The 18,897-nt window shown below is 35.0% G+C and overlaps 1 protein-coding gene across 3 annotated transcripts; it reads left to right on the forward strand.

The window, feature by feature from the left end:
* Positions 1–348: 348 nt before the first annotated feature.
* LOC128988553 (transmembrane protein 41B-like) lies at positions 349–18,422 on the forward strand. 3 transcript variants are annotated; one of them, XM_054409941.1, is made up of 7 exons: positions 3,984–4,281; positions 5,553–5,679; positions 6,180–6,308; positions 7,636–7,834; positions 8,377–8,515; positions 9,227–9,396; positions 13,659–18,422. In XM_054409941.1, exons 1-6 carry the CDS (start codon positions 4,083–4,085, stop codon positions 9,394–9,396), a joined length of 963 nt encoding a protein of 320 aa, XP_054265916.1. In that variant the 5' UTR covers positions 3,984–4,082; the 3' UTR covers positions 13,659–18,422. The 3 variants fall into 3 exon arrangements, with proteins under 3 accessions (XP_054265917.1, XP_054265916.1, XP_054265915.1); XM_054409942.1 differs by lacking the exons at positions 3,984–4,281; positions 13,659–18,422 and adding an exon at positions 349–475 and having other exon boundaries at positions 9,227–9,428; XM_054409940.1 differs by lacking the exon at positions 13,659–18,422 and having other exon boundaries at positions 9,227–9,428.
* Positions 18,423–18,897: the final 475 nt, after the last annotated feature.

The following is an 18,897-nucleotide window of genomic DNA, read 5'->3' on the forward strand; positions in this document are numbered from 1 at the left end:
TAAAAGGTTAACGTCGTAATTTATACATTGTTTTCAACGAATTAAAATAAATTGTTAATGTTTTGTTGTAGTTGTAAATTTAATGCTACATCTTGTTATAATTTGAATTTTATGCTACCGGTATTTGGTTAATGTACTCTCATGTAAAAAAGGTCTTATATAAACAAATGAATAATCAGTAAATATATTTTGACTTTTTTATGAATGTGAATACTGTTTTATAATCAAGGCAGCCAAGTCTACCAAAGCTGTAACCAGTTGTTGCGTCGTCTCGTCTTAAGACCTCTATGGGGTTGTGATTGTCGTTAATCGTCGTCGTCATTCGTTTTCGTTATGTCGTCTGCAACACTGTAACAAATATTGAATAGAATTGTAATGTGGAATTGTGTTTTCAATTAATGTTTTAATGAGATTTTGAATTATCAGTCAATTACTATAGTATAAACTATTATGGGGACCGTACGTGTTGATACAGGTGAATTATCCATTGAAGTTACAGTACATTCTCGTACCTAAATCATTCACCTTGTACCAATTAGAATAGAAGACCTAGAATAAGAAGAGACATTTCCCAACCTATCCCCAACAATTTCTCCTATATCTACCCATCATTTTGTTGGTATACTATTAATTTGTTTCCTAGTATAAGTTAGACTTCTACAAAATGATTCAGATCCAAGCAGATGATGATGGTGTTAATAATTAATTGATGCTTCAAGTTATTTGGGGCGAACTTTGTTAAGTGACCCAAAAAAACACAACTGATTAGATATGCTTTCTAGAGCGGTGTTATATAAATTTGTTATAAAATCTGGGTTTTGGTCCGCTCCCTCGCTTAAAATACTTGAATACTCGGTTTCTTCATCTTTGACCAACAAGGTTGGATACCGTAGATTGCGTCTATTTACATTATTTATTTAAAACATTAAAAACACTATAGGCCTACATACAACTAAGCAACAATGGCGGGTGTGGCGGTATTATTTTCAAATACTAGAGGCTCGTCAAACATTTCTTGCCAGGAGTATAACGGTCGACTGAGCAAACTCTGGCGCAGCGTTGTCTTCTTTCCGCAGCATATTAAAAAGCAAAATAGCAAGCAATAGATAGGAATTCAGAGTGTGACTAAGTCGGCAGCGGGGCAGGTCAAGATCACATCTTAAAAAAAATATAGGCTTTAACTTACTAAACTACGCTTAAAAGTAGGCCTAGGCGTTCGGTGAGGGCTACTCAAAATAAATGTTATAACTTATCTACCTACCGTGAAACTGGCAGCCTAACTTAACAATTTTATCATGCTCTTGTAAGTTTAACGATATGCCTTCTTTTTATGCGATAATGGTGCTAGGGTTCTCATCACATCAACATTCTTAACCAACACAAGTAGACTTCGCATCCCTTTGCATGATTTGATTTGATTGATCCCATTGTAAATTTTGAAGCTCGTTTAGGCTACGTGTCTAGTTCATTTTGGGGCCACTGATCGCTGGTGTTGACAAAATTTTTTTTGTATTATTTTAGGGTTAATTTCATGATTTGTGCTTCACTGATTTGCTATCATAACTAAGTTAGGGTACCTACGAGTTATTGTTTGGTTAGCCTAGATTGTTTTATTTGGTTAAACGAGGTTTTAAATGACTAAAATAACAAGATGGTTTACACAATTAAGGTGAAAATTGGAGAACAATGATTTTGAAGGGACAAAAAGACAGCTATGTTTTTTACCTTACGAAAATATATAAAAATATATGTAAACATTGCTGTAGAGTAGAAGTGGTTTTAAATTAAAAGAGTTCTTTATAGGCTACGGTACCGGTATTGTTGCAAATTTTCAACACTCTTTTAATAGGCCTATCCATTACATTAATGATCATTTCAACCATGATTTTCTCAATTTGATTACTCTTGTGTTATATTTCAATTTAGTAGGTTAATCTATTTAGTGTTGCATAAAGCATAAGTTTCAAAGTTTCAATACTGTAGGCTAATGTTTTATCATCAAAATTATGCCAAAAATCTTTTCAATGTAGAATACCTAAGCACAGAAAAAATACTACAGCATAGCAACGTTGGTGGCGCTGCCTACGAATTGACAGGCTAAGCTCTCTCAAAGTACTTAACGCTTTTTACCATGCGGTTGGCATTCTGGGTTATAGTACCCTAGTATGTTTTCTATGACCTAAGTTAGTAAAGTCCTATAAGCCAGTGGGTGTCTAGTTGTTAGCCTCCTGGACTTAGATGCGGGAGGGACGGTTCAATTCCTGGCATATTTGCAATACTTTTTAGGGGTGTGGATTACTTTCTCTTAAATCGTTTGTGATACTTTAATTGAAAATCCATTGGCCTAGAAACTAACAAAAACAGATAAACAATAAGGCAAAAAGTTTGAAATGTGGTATAACAAGTCAGTCGGTGGCAGTTCAACCCTTGCTTCGCATGTTATGATCGAATAACTGACCAAAAGTCTGTGGAAAGTCAAATGCAAAAAAAAATAAAGACCCCCGATCTTTTTTTTCAAATGTAGAAATTGAGTATTTTTTCAGTTAGCAGTGGTTAGAGCGTGGACTTCGGTCCCTGATGTCCCGGGTTCAAATCCAGCCAAATCATTAATGGATTTTATCTAAGTGATAATGCCGTAACCCCTAGGTCTAGCCTGTAGTAATGGGAAAAAAATTCTGGGCTCGTGCCTATTGTCTTAGGACCAAAAAAAAGAGAGAAAAAACCCTAGGCCTACTAATTTGTCTGTTAAATATTTTCAGTGCCCTTTGTTTCCGTTCCGTGTATCTGAAATTTTTTTCAAAACCGTGTATACAAAACCTACAATGATCTATAATAGCTTGTTAAAACTTGGATGTGTTGCTAGCCTAGCAGTTAGCGTCATAGACTTGGTGCAGGAGGGGCGGGTTCGATTCCCAGCACATACGCAAACTTTATAGTTTTGGACCACTTTCCGTTAAAATTGTTAATACCAAGAAGAGACAGTTTCGTACCTATCCCCAACAATTTGTCCTATATCTACCCATCATTTTTTGGTATGCTATTTATATGTTTCCATGGAATATATTTAGATCAATGCAGATGAGCATGGTGTTAATAATTAATTGATGCTTTAAGTTATTTTGGGGTGAATTTTTTTAAGGTGACCCAAATACCACGGTTTCTAGAGCGGTGTTATATAAATTTGTTATAAAATATAAACTAAGCTATGACTTAAATTAAAAATGCCACTGGAGCAGAAAAAACCTGTGCAGGAGTAAAATGAATCAAATCAGCAGAGTTTAAAAAACACTTAGGCCTGCTTAGAAGATTGTGATATTATCATCATTCTTGGACAATCAGACAGTTTAGACTTTTTTAGCTCAACATCAAAAACATTTAAGTTAGATAAATTTTATATCTAGAAAACAAACACACGTCCTTCTTTTGGATTGTAAAGTTTATATCCCCAACATAAAATTTAAAATGTAATTTAATATATTGGTGACCTTAAATATTATTTTAAAGACATTTCCTTCTTGGCAAAAGGTCTGTGAAGAATATGCTCAATTCAGCTTAAAATATTTGTACAGATTTTGTTATTTTTTGTTAGCCTAAATAAAATACCAGTCTCTAGATACCATAATGAATTGTGTACAAAATAACAAGGTGATTTTAAGCTTAGATCTCATAAAAAAATCTGAATAATTCTCTCAAACCTTAGCTGATGGTATCCACCAAGCAAATGTTAACTCTTGAAAGTTGTTGCAAACTTTAAATTACATAACTTTTAAAATGAGAGTAAAATTTGGCTGTACAGTTTGGCTAAAGTAACACTACTTATTGTGCATCTTGAGCAAGTGTTTCAATTTGTTACTTGATACGACACAGTTTCAATTAATAACTATTGGCAGAGACAAACATCTGTTCTACACCTGCAGTGAAAATTGTTCATCAGGTGATTATTTTAGTTTGAGCACATGATCAAACCGAGTCTAGTGATCATTGTCGGTCCAACTCAATGGCGACTTTTGTATCTTGCTTACAGAGTGTACTATCGCAAAATCCTACAAGAGGGAGGAATTCCAAGAAGCCGCAAATCATTTATGAAACATATTTATTTTAGATTGTGTGAATGTTCGTGCAGTTTTAGTGTTAATTTTTCAATGCAAAAACAAGGGGTTAAGTTGAGTAAACAGCGGTTTGTTAATACTGTTAGTAAATTGAGTGAAATCAGTATAAGTTCTAGTGTGAACACATGTCCAAATTCTCAAGCTAGGCAGCGTTTGGAATTTAATGACAAAGGTTTAACAATTTATTTATTGGTAAAATTTAAATTTACTATTACAGCTTAGGTTATTTCCAGTGATTTTGTAAAAATCATTTGTCTCTCATAATCCAAGGGAATAACCAACTCAACAGCATTGGTTACCAATATTTTTGTACTAGTACCTTTAGTACCCACTTATTGGTTATACCACAGAGAAGTAAGGTACAGAGGAAACGTTCAAGCTTATGCGGCTACCGTGCGCTTTCAGCTCTAGTATGTTGTGCCGGAAATGTACCGTACTTGTGACGAAAGGAAGAGCCCGAGTGGTGAGCACAGTGCGGACAACCCTATCGCACAGGGTCTTCCTTTACTGTGAGTGTTGTAGTTGGCCTGAAATGAGAGCAAGAAGGTGTTACTTTAATGCTTTAATACTTTACAATAAAATGGTGACCATACAAAGTAGGTATTTTAAGCCAAGTATGAATGGAGATGAGTGTAGGATGAGTGACGCGATCTTGTAGTCTTGTTAGTGACTAAGGCCGACTTATTCCTTAGAAACAGCTGTTAATTAATAGCCCCTACAGTTAATGGCAACTAAGGGACCTACAGTTTATAGTGGAATACGAACCACATTTTTGCCTTGGTATATACGAATTGGTCTAATTTTCTGGATAGGACTGCGGATAGTCGTAGTACTCACTCGTGGGGACTTTAATCCACACCAGGGAGTATCGCATCCACAGTGCATGCCTATAAATATACACAATTCGTAACCTCCTAGTAGATGGATTACAGGACAACACCACCCGTCCCAGTGTGATGTTGAACTTTGCCCTAGACACCAGCACTAGTGCTTGACACCATTTAAGTTTACCATTGAGTGTTTCCTCTGTACCTTACTTCTATGTGGATATACAGAGTCTGTTCATGAAGCACTCTGTATTTGTTATGTTTAAAAGAAGTCAACACCTCAATGGTTTATGCTAGGTCTATTCTCAAAGGATGTGAATTTTTTCCAATCTTTGAATACGCTCATATTAAGTCAATGTGTTATTGATACCATGAAGTAGCTTAATTTGATCAGTTATATCTAAATTCGGAAAAGTAGTAGAACCAAGATTTAAATTACCCAACCTAAACCATTGTCTAGATAGCCGAGTGGCAAAGAGTCTAGGGGCCAGAAAATATGTGGATTGTTTTAGAATCATGAAAGCTTGGAAGTCATGAACATAATTTATAATCCTTTACGACAGTTTTTAATTCCTGAAAATTTGAGACTTCATTCAACCTGTTTGTAATTTTTCAGCTGAGTCCCAACTGAATGTCTCGGATAGTGTGAGTACTCGAACAGCTGTTCTCATCATTACTGCTATTTTCCTCAGTTCCATTCTCACACTCACCTACATCTACTTCAGCTTCCCGGAGCTTGAGCCGTGAGTATATTGACAAATTTGTAAATGCTTTGCAGGTTATAATTAGTAATCCTACTTGTCCTATCTTGATCTTGACGAGTGTGGGGTTAGTTAATAGATGAAAACTTAATAATCAACATTAAGACTTCAGGCTTACTTTGAAGAAACAGCTAGTACTAGCTATAAAGTGTCACTACTAATTTTACAACTACCATATTAACTTTTTTTGTTTACCAATGATCAAAAATTAATAATTACTCCTGCAATATGAGGAATAAGTTATGCTTCCCAAAATACTAATTAGTGTTTTTTTATTTGTCACTTTCTACATAAAATAGTATTTCTTGCTAAGCTCAAATGAAAAGTCTTAATCTTCAGAAGTGAAATTTGTAAGCGAATGTGTTTAAAACACAATCGTTTAAACATTCTAAAAATTGAAACAAATCAGCATGAGAGATGGAGTCTTAAACAAATAAAACACCAAAAGGTTTTTTCGTGTTCTAACTGAATTGTATTTTCAGAGAGGAACGCAAGTACATCAAGTTACCGTGGGACGTGGAGGAAGCCAAACAGCTGGGACGAGTGTTGGAGAAACACAAGGACCGTAACTACTACGAGGTCCTTGCTGCCGTCGTCGTCACCTACATATTGTATCCTTCCATTGTGGTTAGTCATTGGTCCGCTGATCTAGTGGTATAGCGTGGGCCTTCAGAGCCTGAGGTCCCGGGTTCAAATCCTTCCAATCACCAATAGATTTTATCTCTATGTGATAATGCCACGACCCTCTAGCACTAGCCTGAAGTAGTGTGTAAAACAGTCCCAGGCTAAAACCTAGCGTCCTAGGTTGTAAAAGTAGGACAAAATATGTGATTAGTCTTTGGGATAGTCGGATTAAGTGATTCTTCATTAGCCCTTTAAGCCCCAAAGCCAATTAATGTGGGTGTTATTTATTTGTAATGCAATAAATAATACTACGTCAACTAATACCCTGGTAATAAATTACTGAGAATTCCCTGAGAATATTTTTGTAACATTGTCTGCAAAGTTAGATCGAGCAAGTGAAATAACGCTGTTTTTGTCTTCCCATTAATGGTGAGCAACGCAACTTTGGTAATATGACTAGCGTCGTCTGTACTGTTGGAACGAGCGAGTGAAATAACGCAGATCCTGTCTTCCTATTAATTATGACCATCTGTAACGTCCTTGACGTTAGGAACGTTCATGATGATATTATTGCATTTTTAGTGGTTTTTACCATCTCTAATTCTTATGTCTAAGCTATTTAGGATAAATGGGATGTATGGGAATGTCTTGCTATTCACCTAAGAAATTCCTTATTCAGGATTGAATAGAAAATAACAAAGCATCCCAAAATTGGTTAAATATATGGACTGATTGTTGGTTATGCATGAGTGCAGTTTGTACAGGCTAACTAATGTTATTAAGGTGTTAAAAAAACTTAACATTAAAAAAAAGAGATTTTTTTTCTCTTTTTCTCTTCTACTCGTCCGCATGAGTCTTAAAAGCCTGTGCATGGAATGTGTCAAACAACTTTAAATAGTGAGTCGGTAGCTCAGTCGGTAGCGTCACGGACTTCGGGCCCAAGGCAGCGATGTTGTGGGCTCGAAGCCTGGTCGCTGTACTATACCAGCTCACCCCTTGCTTTGCTGGATACAATCCACGCACAGGCAGTTAGTCTATGTGGACGGGCAAATTCAAGTATAAAAGAGGCTGCCAACCTCTTAAAAAATGTAAGGGGTGAGCCAATGCTGTACAAGATTAAACTGTACTAATAAAATTTAAATGGCTCAGGAGGTGAACCTGAGATATCTCAGCCTCAGTTCCACAGATCGTTGCACCATCGAGTGAGCCACTGACTTACTACAACTCTGGTTAGTTTGTTTAATTTAGGTTTGTTGTGCCAAGCTTAAAACTGAAATATTTTGGACTAGTGTTCTTCCTTAACTCCACTATCAGCCTACAGACGTTTGCAATCCCAGGATCGATATCACTGTCTATCTTGTCAGGATTTCTGTTCCCGTTCCCCTTGGCGTTGACGCTGGTTTGCTTCTGTTCCGCAACAGGCGCTAGCTTCTGTTATCTCCTCTCACACTTGGCCGGCCGACGTCTAGTCTACAAGTACTTTCCCGACCGGGCCGTCCAATACTCACAAACTGTAAGTGATTGTACAACTGTCACGGAACATCATTAGTTTTGAGTAATTTTTCATTTGCTGCAATACTAGTTTTTGACAAATTATTAGAATTGTTTATAAAAGATTAGTTTTATGTACGTAGCTGTGTTTCCATATGACTCAAAATAAAATTCTTTTTCCGGACAAGGAAAACATATTTTATCCCCCTTTAACAAAATGAAAATCTCAATCCATCCCATTTGAATTTTCCCTGTACACAGTATAAAAAAAAAACATTATGCCCCAGAGCTTAACATCTTTGGTCAATTACACCTCAGTTGTTTTTCCACAAACGTTTTAACGTTAAACAAGTTTTTACTAAGTTTTACCTACAGTATTTAAAACTATTTGGTACAGTTTTAAAGCAGCTTATAAGATAAAAAAAAACCCCATACCAACATCAACACTACCTAACATATTTTCTTTGGCTTTCTTTTTAAATTCTTCAAAAGAAACTGTTGATTCCCATCCATCCAATTTTGGGGGTGGCCTCCCTAAGTTAATCAATAACTTTGTTTGTTTAGGTTCAAAAGCACCGACGGAACATCTTCAACTATATTTTGTTCCTAAGGATCACTCCGTTCTTGCCAAACTGGTTCATCAACATCGCCGCACCCATTGTCAATGTGCCAATCTTACCTTTCTGGTTTGGCACATTCTTGGGTAAGTGTAAATGATATTATAATCAATAAAAGTTTCTACTTTTTAACAAATTTCCCAAATAGCGAATAAGCTATTGTCTTATTTTAGTCTTCATTTTATCAAATATTAAACTTTCAAGATTCAAGATCTTTATTTGTCATTAAGTAATACAAGTATTACAATAGACATAATGTAAGCATATAAGTATAGCCTATTTTGACTTGTGTTTAGGCTTGTTTTGTTTTGCCTAAAAAATATGCTGTTTATGTAATAGCTGAATTTTCTTGACTTTTGTCTATTGCATTTGTTGTAAATGTTGAAGGATAATAAAACGTTTCTGATTCCTGATTTCTGTCTCAATATTCTTGTTTGTTTTAACTTGTGTTATGTAACCTAACCTTATACATGTGTTGAGTAGGTGTAGCTCATCCGTCATTTGTTGCTATCCAGGCAGCAGCTGATGTCTATGTCTGGTACTTGGTCCTGGACATCTGTCACATGGCTGTCTTCTCTCTACTCTCTACTGTACACCTAACCTAACCTAGCCTTATGCGTGTGTTGTGTAGGTGTGGCTCCTCAGTCGTTTGTTGCTATCCAGGCAGGTCAGACCCTGCAGCAGCTGACGTCTAAGTCTGGTACTTGGTCCTGGACATCTGTTACATGGCTGGCTGTCTTCTCTCTGCTCTCTACTGTACACATAAACTAACCTAACCTTATACTTGTGTTGTGTAGGTGTGGCGCCTCCGTCGTTTGTTGCTATCCAGGCAGGTCAGACCCTGCAGCAGCTGACGTCTATGTCTGGTACTTGGTCCTGGACATCTGTCACATGGCTGGCTGTCTTCTCTCTGCTCTCTCTACTGCCCGTTCTACTGCGCGACCGTCTACGAACCAAGTTTGACTAGGTCTTTGTCTATCAATATATCTGTGATACTCCCATCTGTCTGGCTTACTAACCTGTCTTGCCTTTTTTTAGTGGTTTAAAAAAATTAAACATCCCAATAACATTGGATGTAACAACCACTTACAGAAACCAAGTACTACACCTTTATGATAATTTTAACGGTCTAAAAATTTCCTTTTTTTACTAATCACTTATCCATTAGAAGTACACATCATTTTACAGGATTGCATAAGAGATGAGCCAAACCGACAATATGAATTCAAATCAATGTAAATCTGTATGTTTAATTTTTAATATAGGCCTATTACTAAACAGCTCACTCAATCATTTGGGCATACAATTTTGTGAAATCTTTTTTCATACATGTCTGTCCTATCTACGGATCTCCCCTACCAAGGTTTTAAAGTTACCATGTTTAGCTTACAAGAATTTTTATTTTTATTTTTTATTAGTTACATATAAATGACTTTTATATCTTATATTCAAGCAGTAATGAAAAAATACAAGTTAATATAGTTAATTAAATGTATCCTACAGGATAGCAACCTTGCCACATTTAGGCCTACATCTTTAATATCCATCCTTTTCTACTACTCTTGATCTGCAATGTTTATGTAACTGACAAAAGTTATTTTATGTTAGCTTTATTCTTAAAAATATTTCTGCATGACGGTGAGGTTGTTATCAGATGTACGAATGAAGTTTCAATTTGCATTGGTGTCAAGGGAAAGTGCATGTTTAATGTTTGGATTCCTGAGAATGGCTTTCCTGCCTGCATAGAGTTACTGAAAATAACTTCATAAAACTAAAACATCAGGTAATGTGTTCAGTAAGAAAAGCAACGTTGTTTTTAGGATTAAGATCCTTGATAAAATTAAAGAATTGCTTTATCCAACCACAGTTGTTTGTATGACAACTAGTTTCATTCCTTAAAGCTTCATCAGGTCATTGTATGCAACCACATGACCTGATAAAGTTCGAAGAATGAAACTAGTTGGCGTACCAACAACTGTGGTTGGATTAGGTAATCTTTTTATTTTATCAATAACATATTCCAACCAAGGGTCACGGTGAATAATATTAAGATCCTGGCAAGAGAAACTATTCTACATAAAGCTAAAGTTTATAAAGAGAACTTAAGATTTGAACTCAACTCATTGAATTAATTATTAAGTCGACAAATCATAGTAGGTATTGAAACAAATTAAAACTACAAACTTGTTTACATTTTATAACCAATTAACCTTACAAAGATTTCAAAATATTTAGTGTATTGTCATAATAACATTTTGATAACGAGTTCTCTTGTATCCCCTTGTGCCAAGTATCACTTTAACAGTTATTCAATGAGTCGCGCAGAGCAAGGGGTGATAGGGAGTGCCAAAATAGCATTTTGCACCTGTTACAATTTACCCTCAGGCTAGGCCTGATTCTCGCTCTTAAACTGCAGACAAGTGATGTTTTTCTCCTCAACAAGGACATAACAAATTTAAAATCAAAAGGAAAATTAATTTCTAAAAATCAGAGAATTGTTATCAATATAGGGTTATTAAAAACAAATTGTGCAAAACTAAATGGTTGGTACGTCCGCTTTTCAAACAGCTGATTCACAAGTTTGTTTTAACAAGGGTCTCATCTTGCAATTCAAAACAACTGGATTTTTTTGTGCTGGGAAGAGTTCGGGCTGTCCTCAGACTCCGCCAGATGCAGTGGAGAGCTAGTAGCTAAGTGGTAGCTAAGTTTTCCCAAGTTTTGTGGAGTCCAAAAATCTCGACAGTCAAAGCTGGTAGGAAACTTCACATAAAGCAGTCCACGGTTTTACGCAAGCGTTTGATACAAAACTCGTAAAAACTACAGTTATTACAAGTATTGAAGCTTACTGACAAGCCAAAGCGCTCAGATTTTTGCCATGATAGGTTCGTTTTTTGTTTATATTCTTTGATTTCTTTGACAGGCTTCGTGGTACTCAACTAAGCTACTGAGATAAAACATAACCTTGTCAAAAAAATCTTATAAACAGAAACACACCCTTTCCATTGGTGCCAATTGCCAAATCAGCTATTTGAAATCACGGAAATCACTTACCAACCGTTTAGCTTTGCACAATTATTTTGAATAACCCTGTATTTTAATAAATTACATGAGTTATACTTGTAAGTTAGATTATCAGAAACAAATCCCTTAGTAGACTAGTGTCTTTTTTAAAGCAAATAATTTATCCAGAAAACTTACACTTACTGACAACTAAATCTATATGCTAAAAACGGTTAAACATGATACTTAGCCCATTTAAATTGTTTTCTGAGACTCTTCTTTTAAATTCTACACCTGTTAACTTTTTCAATTTGAAACCGTTACACAAACAGAAACAGCATTTTTTTTAACCAACAAAGTAAACACCACCATTGTTACTTTGTGATTGGTTGGTTTAGATTTTTTTTATGTCACACCTTCACATCCTAGGACGCTAGTTCTAGCCTGGAACTGTTTTGTGCATTACTTCAGGCTAGTCCTAGTGGGTTGCGGCATTATTACATAGGTAAATCCATTGGTGGTTGGCAGGATTTGAAGATCTAGTTCGGCCAGATCAGCTCGCTCCAGTGTTAGTTTAGATTAGAGTTCTACAAATTGACATTAGATTTTTATGATACTAGACTTGTTCTCACTCAACTACAATTCTACGTTCGCTCAACTCAGACATTAGAAGTAAAATACAGGTAAGCCGGTATGTAACTTAGGAGGATTTGAACTGTGTGGTATGCAGCGTGTTAAAGCAATTAGAAAGTGAAGTTTTTTAATTTGGCGGATTTTTACACCAGTAGCATTTTTTACGTTTTGAAAGGGAACGGTCCAAAAGTTGCCTGAAGCCTAGCGCATATTTTCTATGTCATGACAGGGGTGGCAGAGGGGTTGTCTCGTTACATCCAATATAGTCATACTACACTAATATATTGGATGTAACAGTACGCAGACGACGTTGGGTACGCAGACGACGTTGGGTACGCAGACGACGTTGGGTACGCAGACGACGTTGCAGCTTATAATAGCTACACGTAGCATGAGCTGGCTCAGCCGAGTTATGCATACCATAAACACATGGATGGCAGACCACGGTCTCTCACTCGCAAAACCGAGATCCGAGATGTACAGTTCTGCTCAGGCTTTCGGTTGACCAGTGTTGTCATGCGGTAGACTGGTCTGACCAATGGCCGAGCAATCCAAGATATTGTCTATTGAGAGAGGAAACAGTAGCATAGATTGAGCGTTTGAATCTCATCCTGGTCAGATCTCATGAGTTCACTCGTTTATGAGCTCTGTAGAGAGTAGAGACCAACACAAAATTAACAGTGTATGGCTTTGAATTCTATGTGATCTTAGCGTTAAATCAGGCATTTTGAAATTGTTTTGCTTTTCTCCTTTATGCAGAGGTAAGAAAATAAGCAAGGGTCTAAAATACACTTCTGGTCCTTAGGTTTAACAAATTTGTTGTGATATTGCACAATTTTTAAGCTAATAAAATTGGAATCACAAAACATCAATTTTATAAATTATTTACGTTTTTTAAGCCGTCATAATGACTTCCTTCTTGTTTTGCTTATAACAGTTGTATGTGTTATTTGGATGTAACCCATATTAATCTGCCAACACAAAATTTGCAATTACTAGAATTCTTTTTCATTTCAGAGTTTGTTTAAATGTACATATTAGAGTAGTGTAAAATGACTCTATGATAAACAAAATTAAATTGTTATAATGACATGATAAAATTTGTGTAAATCGGGAAATTTACTTCAATCAATATCACAAAATTAGCAAAAGAATTTATATGTATTAAATGTACAGCTTATGTCGTCAACTCCACCTGATTTGTTTTCCCTAGGGAGAAAAAGAGCAATGCATGTAAAAAGCCTTGCAATGCATGTATTGAAAACAGCTGTTTTGGATCCAATATGACAAAAAAAAAATTTGAATGGTTTTGATTGTTGTGTCTATAATGTAGGTAAATAAGAATGTAAGAATATGCATAGTTAATTTACTGACTAATCCATAGAGTCGATTAATCTTCACAACAAATATCAGTTTTATAAGCTACCGGCTACCGGTATTAGTTTTGTTATCCTTTGGGCACAGGGGTTGCAATCCCGCCTCCCCCCCCTTTGGACACCTTTGGGAGGGGGGATTGCAATCCCTTAGCTATCTAAAGTTTGATTGGAAGTGTTACGGCACATACTGAGTGTGACAGGTTATGTTATGTTCACCCAGGAAGAGTGCCCCTTAGACGACTGGCAGCAGTCTGCTCGTGGTAGTCATGTGATCGATGAACTAGTCTTTGTCCGTCTTCACTCTACCCAAGAAACTCTTCTGCTCAAGATCAGAAGACACACTCTTCTCATCCAACAAGAAGGCACGGTCCAGGAAATCCTCTCTTAACAGAATACTTCTCCATTACAAACTGTGATATTCATTTTTAATTGTTTTAAACTTATTCCTTGCAATATAGTGGGTTAGGGTCAACGCAGGGAAAAGTCTAATTCGTAGAAAATATTTTTATAAACTCTTTTTGGAGTTTCTTGTTGAGTTTGAGAATTTATTTTTGTTATGTTTGTTTGTTCTTCCTTCTCGTTTGCTATCTAGGCTAACAAATTAACATGTAACTTGTGTGGTAATTGAATTTTACTAATCGTAATGAAAACATTGCATTTCTTAAATCATTCCAAAAATAGTATAGTTTGAGAATTTAACCAGTGTGCATTTAATCTGTAGGAATTCATTTGCATGTTTTTTAACTTCAATTTCTCAATTTCCACAGTGTTACATGTGCCAATAAAACCTTTTCGTCATGCTAATAGTTGTGATAGAGTGCCTGATCTAGGTATACTTTAAGCACAGAGACGATGTTGTGTGGGCCTAGTTTCAAACATTCTTACAATGCTTTTCTCACACTTGTAGTTAGTTCTAGATTTTTAAAATCTACTGTAACAAACTTTTGAGCAGATTGTTGCTAGGAACAAATTTTAGTTTTTTCAATTGTAGTTTAAGGTATTTGTGTGCATATTTCATTGAAAAAAAAGATTGATGCTCTTTAAAAAGCATGCTTTTTACTTTAGTGTTTAAGATTACATTTTATTGGGTAGTGATACTTCCCATACATAAAATATTTCTATAAAAGCGATTGGCTTGCATTTTGCTTTGTAAAGATATCTATATATTTAAATCCGTAAGCGAATCGGTCCCCCCGAAATATCTCGAGCTAGGATAAAGTTAGCATAACTGTCAAGGATTTATTTTAAAGTTTAAGGTCCAAGGACGGTGGGAAAAACATCAGAAGTGTCCAAAATTGCCCCTGCTCTGCCCCACAGGCCGTCAGATCCAGTAATTGTCTAATGGAAGTACTGCTACAGTGTTTCAAGCTGTTTTAAATATACCAGCTGATGTAAACATTGCATATTTTTTTTTTCATTGATTTTTATTTGTGTTCTGTTTGTAGGTTAGAATGGTAATGCAGTGTTGAAATGTATCATGTTAGGGGAAGACCACGACTACGAAGGAGGGTATTTAGGAATGGTGCACAGCATAGGGAATGGTTAAGGACAAATTACAACGAATGTGATGGGCAGCAATTGCTGCTATGAGCCTCTAGTTTTTTATAGTATATTTCAAACTAGCTGGCCCGACAGACGTCGTCCTGTCCTAATGTGGTTTTATGTTAAATGCTCGTTCATTTTCAAGATGAGCTCGTTCGCATGGCTCAATCACGTCCTGGTTGAAGTTTGTTCGCTACGCTCACTCACCTTTAGCTTGGAGCTCGTTCGCTGCGCTCACTTGCCTTCAGGTTAGCTCGTTCACTACGCTAACTCGCATCCAAGTTGAAATTCGTTCGCTACGCTCACTCACCTTTTGGTTGCAAATTAGCTGTTGTCATGAATTTAAAAAGAATAATAGTGCTGCACCCTGTTGGGAAACATATAAACTTTTTAATACTATTGAGGATCAACTACCAATCATATTGAGGATCAACTACCAATCATATTGAGAATCAAACTACTATCACAGAATCAAATTGTTTAGTTGAACCAGCTGTTAAGATTCTTTAATTCCATTTAAATATGAGTACTCATAAGGTTAACATGGGAAACTCCAGAGCCACTGGTGCGGAGCCCTTTTGACGGATCTGCACCAAACTTCACACAAACCATCCTTGAATAATGCTTAATAATGCCTGAAAGTTTCATTACAATCTGTCGAGAGGTTTCGGAGTCCATAAAGGACAAACAAACAAACAAACATACATACATTGGATTTTATATATATAGATCAAATCCTATGTTGATCAAATCAAACAGTCTTTTGTTAGCTTGTTGTTGAATTAATTTTGTTGTCCAATTTAAAAATTATATTTTTGTCATTGCATTGAATAGAGTTTATTGATAGCTATTTTAAAATTTGTTTTGACTAAAAAGAGCCGAATATTTTTTACCAAAGACACTTTTACTTCTTACCATATTTATTTAAGATGCATAATTGTGTTAGTTTATAAAATTAAATTGCAATCACAAAAATATGTTTTAAAAGCCAAACTTGTTATAGTTTCTGTTTGACTCTTTGCTGTGATTGGTGGGTAATAATTGCAAAAACTAAAAACATGGGAGCTTTGTTTTTTTATTGAAACCCCATATGTTATTAAAAAATAAATTCATAAATGTGTACAGATTATAATAGTATATAGGGCCTAAAGTGACTCTTTTTGACCTGAGGTCAAGTTTTACGATCGAGGCCCAGCCGAGGTCGGAAAATGAGTAAGGGTTAAAAAGTCACTTTTTAATTGTGTGGTGAACTATATTTTCATCATATTGCATCATTAATTAACAAAACAAAGCTAGAAAACAAAATCATTTTTATGTAAAGATAACCTCTCGTGACAATCTTTAAACTCAGTTGAATATGCACACAATTAGTATTTAATAGCAATAATTTGATGTGTATTTGTGCTTTTATCGGAAATGAAACTATGTTATCTGGTGCTGTTTTAGTGTTTAAATAAGTTAAGTAATACAGGTTTTTTGTAAATGCTTGGTTTGCACATGAACACACACAAACTATCTTCCTCTTGAAATTCTCTGTAGGAAATCTTATGTTTCTAAGCTGTATCAATTATCAATTCGAGAAGGTGCGTTTTTAACCCAAATATGAGTGAAAACTGAGTGTAGAATGGTGTGAGATGATCTGTGTAGCTTTGTTACTGACTAATATCAGCTGTTTCATTAGCCAGGATCATTTATGTAAATCCCATTTATCAGGAACAGCTGGGTCCAGTTTCGGACCATAAAAAAGCTACTGGCTTTTCTCGGGATCGAACTGGCGACATTTACCCAAAAGTCAGGCAAACACTTAAACCATTCAGCTTAGCCATATACTTAGTCTTTCAGGACAAATTGTCTTATGTAAAATCTATTGGACAGATGTAAAAATCGGTAGATAGGTCTATATGAATGACTAGTTGCTTTATAATTGCATATCTATCATTGGTTTAAAGTTTATTTTATCATTAAGTTTTTTGTTATTTTTGATAGTCGAAATAAGTACTATCTCAATATCAGTCTGTCTGTGTGTCAGGGACTCCAAGGTGGCAAATATGCTGCCTTCTACAGGTCACTAGAGCACCGATCAAGATTAAACTATTTTACTATATTCACTAAACTGTTGAGAATATCTTTGGTTATTAGACCTGTAACTTATTTCTAAAAAGAAATTAGTCCCTTTACAGAAAAGACAGAAAAATACTACTAGCTGTGTGCTAAAATCAATCATAATATTGCTTTATTGTACCCTTTGTCTTTATTTTATACAAATTTTAAACTCCATTTACGTGCCCCCACCGACTTGACAACCGATTTTAATGCAATCGTTTAAGGGTCAGAAGAATTACATGTGCAAATCAAGTATCACATTTGTAGCATTATGTCATAATTTTATGTTTAAATGCTTCGTATTTATTTAGTTTCATTTGTGTAAATGGATGGTGTGCATGAAGCATGGATATTCTAGGTATTATAGGTACAGGGTAAGAGGAAAGGGCGGTTGTGGAGGTATTATTAGTAATAGGCCTACTTTATAGATATAAGATATATTCGTCATCAGTTGATTCTAATACACCAATACAGAAGTAATTTCACATAGATTGAATTAAACTTTCAGATCATAAGGTACAGTAATCTTATTTTTATATTTTATTCATCAATTTCAAGGAGTTTTCTCTTTACAAAAAATCAATTGGGTACATAGTTACCTTGAAATGTGTTCAGATTGTTAACACAATGTTTCCTAACTATAGTAGAGTAGTTATTAAGTTTAAAAGATTCTTATCTAATATTTGTTCTAGTTATTTCAGTATTCAATAAGTTTTTAGAATGTAAAATAGCATTTCAAGTTATAAATTACTGTATTGTAAAAGTAGTTCTTGATACTTTTTCTCAGTAATTCATGGTAAATCTTTTATAATCGTACCTCTTACATGAATGTTGTTAACTCTTTGTATATAGATATATGTAGTAGGTAGTCTCTTTATTTTTTAATATGCCAGGCCTATTGGTGCCTTTATGTGCCAAACACTATTTTCCTCTCATATAATTCTTCCGACACTTTAGTAGAGTACAAAAAGTAACTACAGTTGTTCAACCAGTCATGAAATCTTTTATTTGTCAGAACTATAGACAGAATGTTTGATTACGAGTCCACTGTACCCTTTATTCAATTTAATAAACTAAAATATGACTTGTATTGTTTTTCTGTGTGTATTTATCATATATTTTTTAGAAGTTTTTCTGACGTATTGATTACTAACCTTCCTAAAATAGTAAAATGTGCATTTAGGGATAATAATAATGTTTAAAGCTAAATTTTATTTCTTTTAGTCATAGAAATGAGGCCTACATCTTAAATCATTGGCTAGTCCCAATATACACAGGGGGTACAGTTGTTGTACTGTTGTATTTGTTACTTCACATTAAATGTCATATTAAAAGCTCACTTCTGTGTAAAAATATGTTACGTTTCTTTACCAATTTATTTGTTTTATGGTAACTGTAGGAAAAATATAATGTGCAACTCGAGTGCAAAGTGCAATTGCCTCACTAGTTGCACAAATAACTATTGTATTGGTCATAATTTTAAGTTTTTCTCATCAAAAGCACTTGTTCACTAGACATTTATTTACCAACGTAAAGTCATCGACCTATTATTGTGTTTTTGCTTGATTTAATTGTGTAATAAATTATCCTTGCATATTAAATATAAACTTAACATTTAGCAAGTTATTGAAGTCGTAATCTGTTGTCTCTATGTTTTCTACTGACGTTCTATTCTGATAATAAAAAATACATCTTGAATTGCTGTATCAATGTTTTCTGTTTTTAATTTCAAATTCAAACCTAAAGACCCTCAACGTATTAAGTGAATATAATTATAAAATATTTGTTTTAGCAAATTTCCCATATAGGGAATA

Source organism: Macrosteles quadrilineatus, unplaced genomic scaffold (genome assembly GCF_028750875.1).
Source record: "Macrosteles quadrilineatus isolate MER2022 unplaced genomic scaffold, UCM_ALF_1.0 Scaffold_3__2_contigs__length_128488019, whole genome shotgun sequence".
NCBI lineage: Eukaryota > Metazoa > Arthropoda > Insecta > Hemiptera > Cicadellidae > Macrosteles > Macrosteles quadrilineatus.

Bases quoted from the DNA above. Each gene is read 5' to 3' on its own strand.
- LOC128988553 (XM_054409941.1), top strand. From the start codon at position 4,083: ATGAAACATATTTATTTTAGATTGTGTGAATGTTCGTGCAGTTTTAGT. The intron at 6,309-7,635 runs GTATCCTTCCAT...CTCCACTATCAG, and splicing joins GTCGTCGTCACCTACATATT to CCTACAGACGTTTGCAATCC. The intron at 7,835-8,376 runs GTAAGTGATTGT...TTGTTTGTTTAG, and splicing joins CCGTCCAATACTCACAAACT to GTTCAAAAGCACCGACGGAA.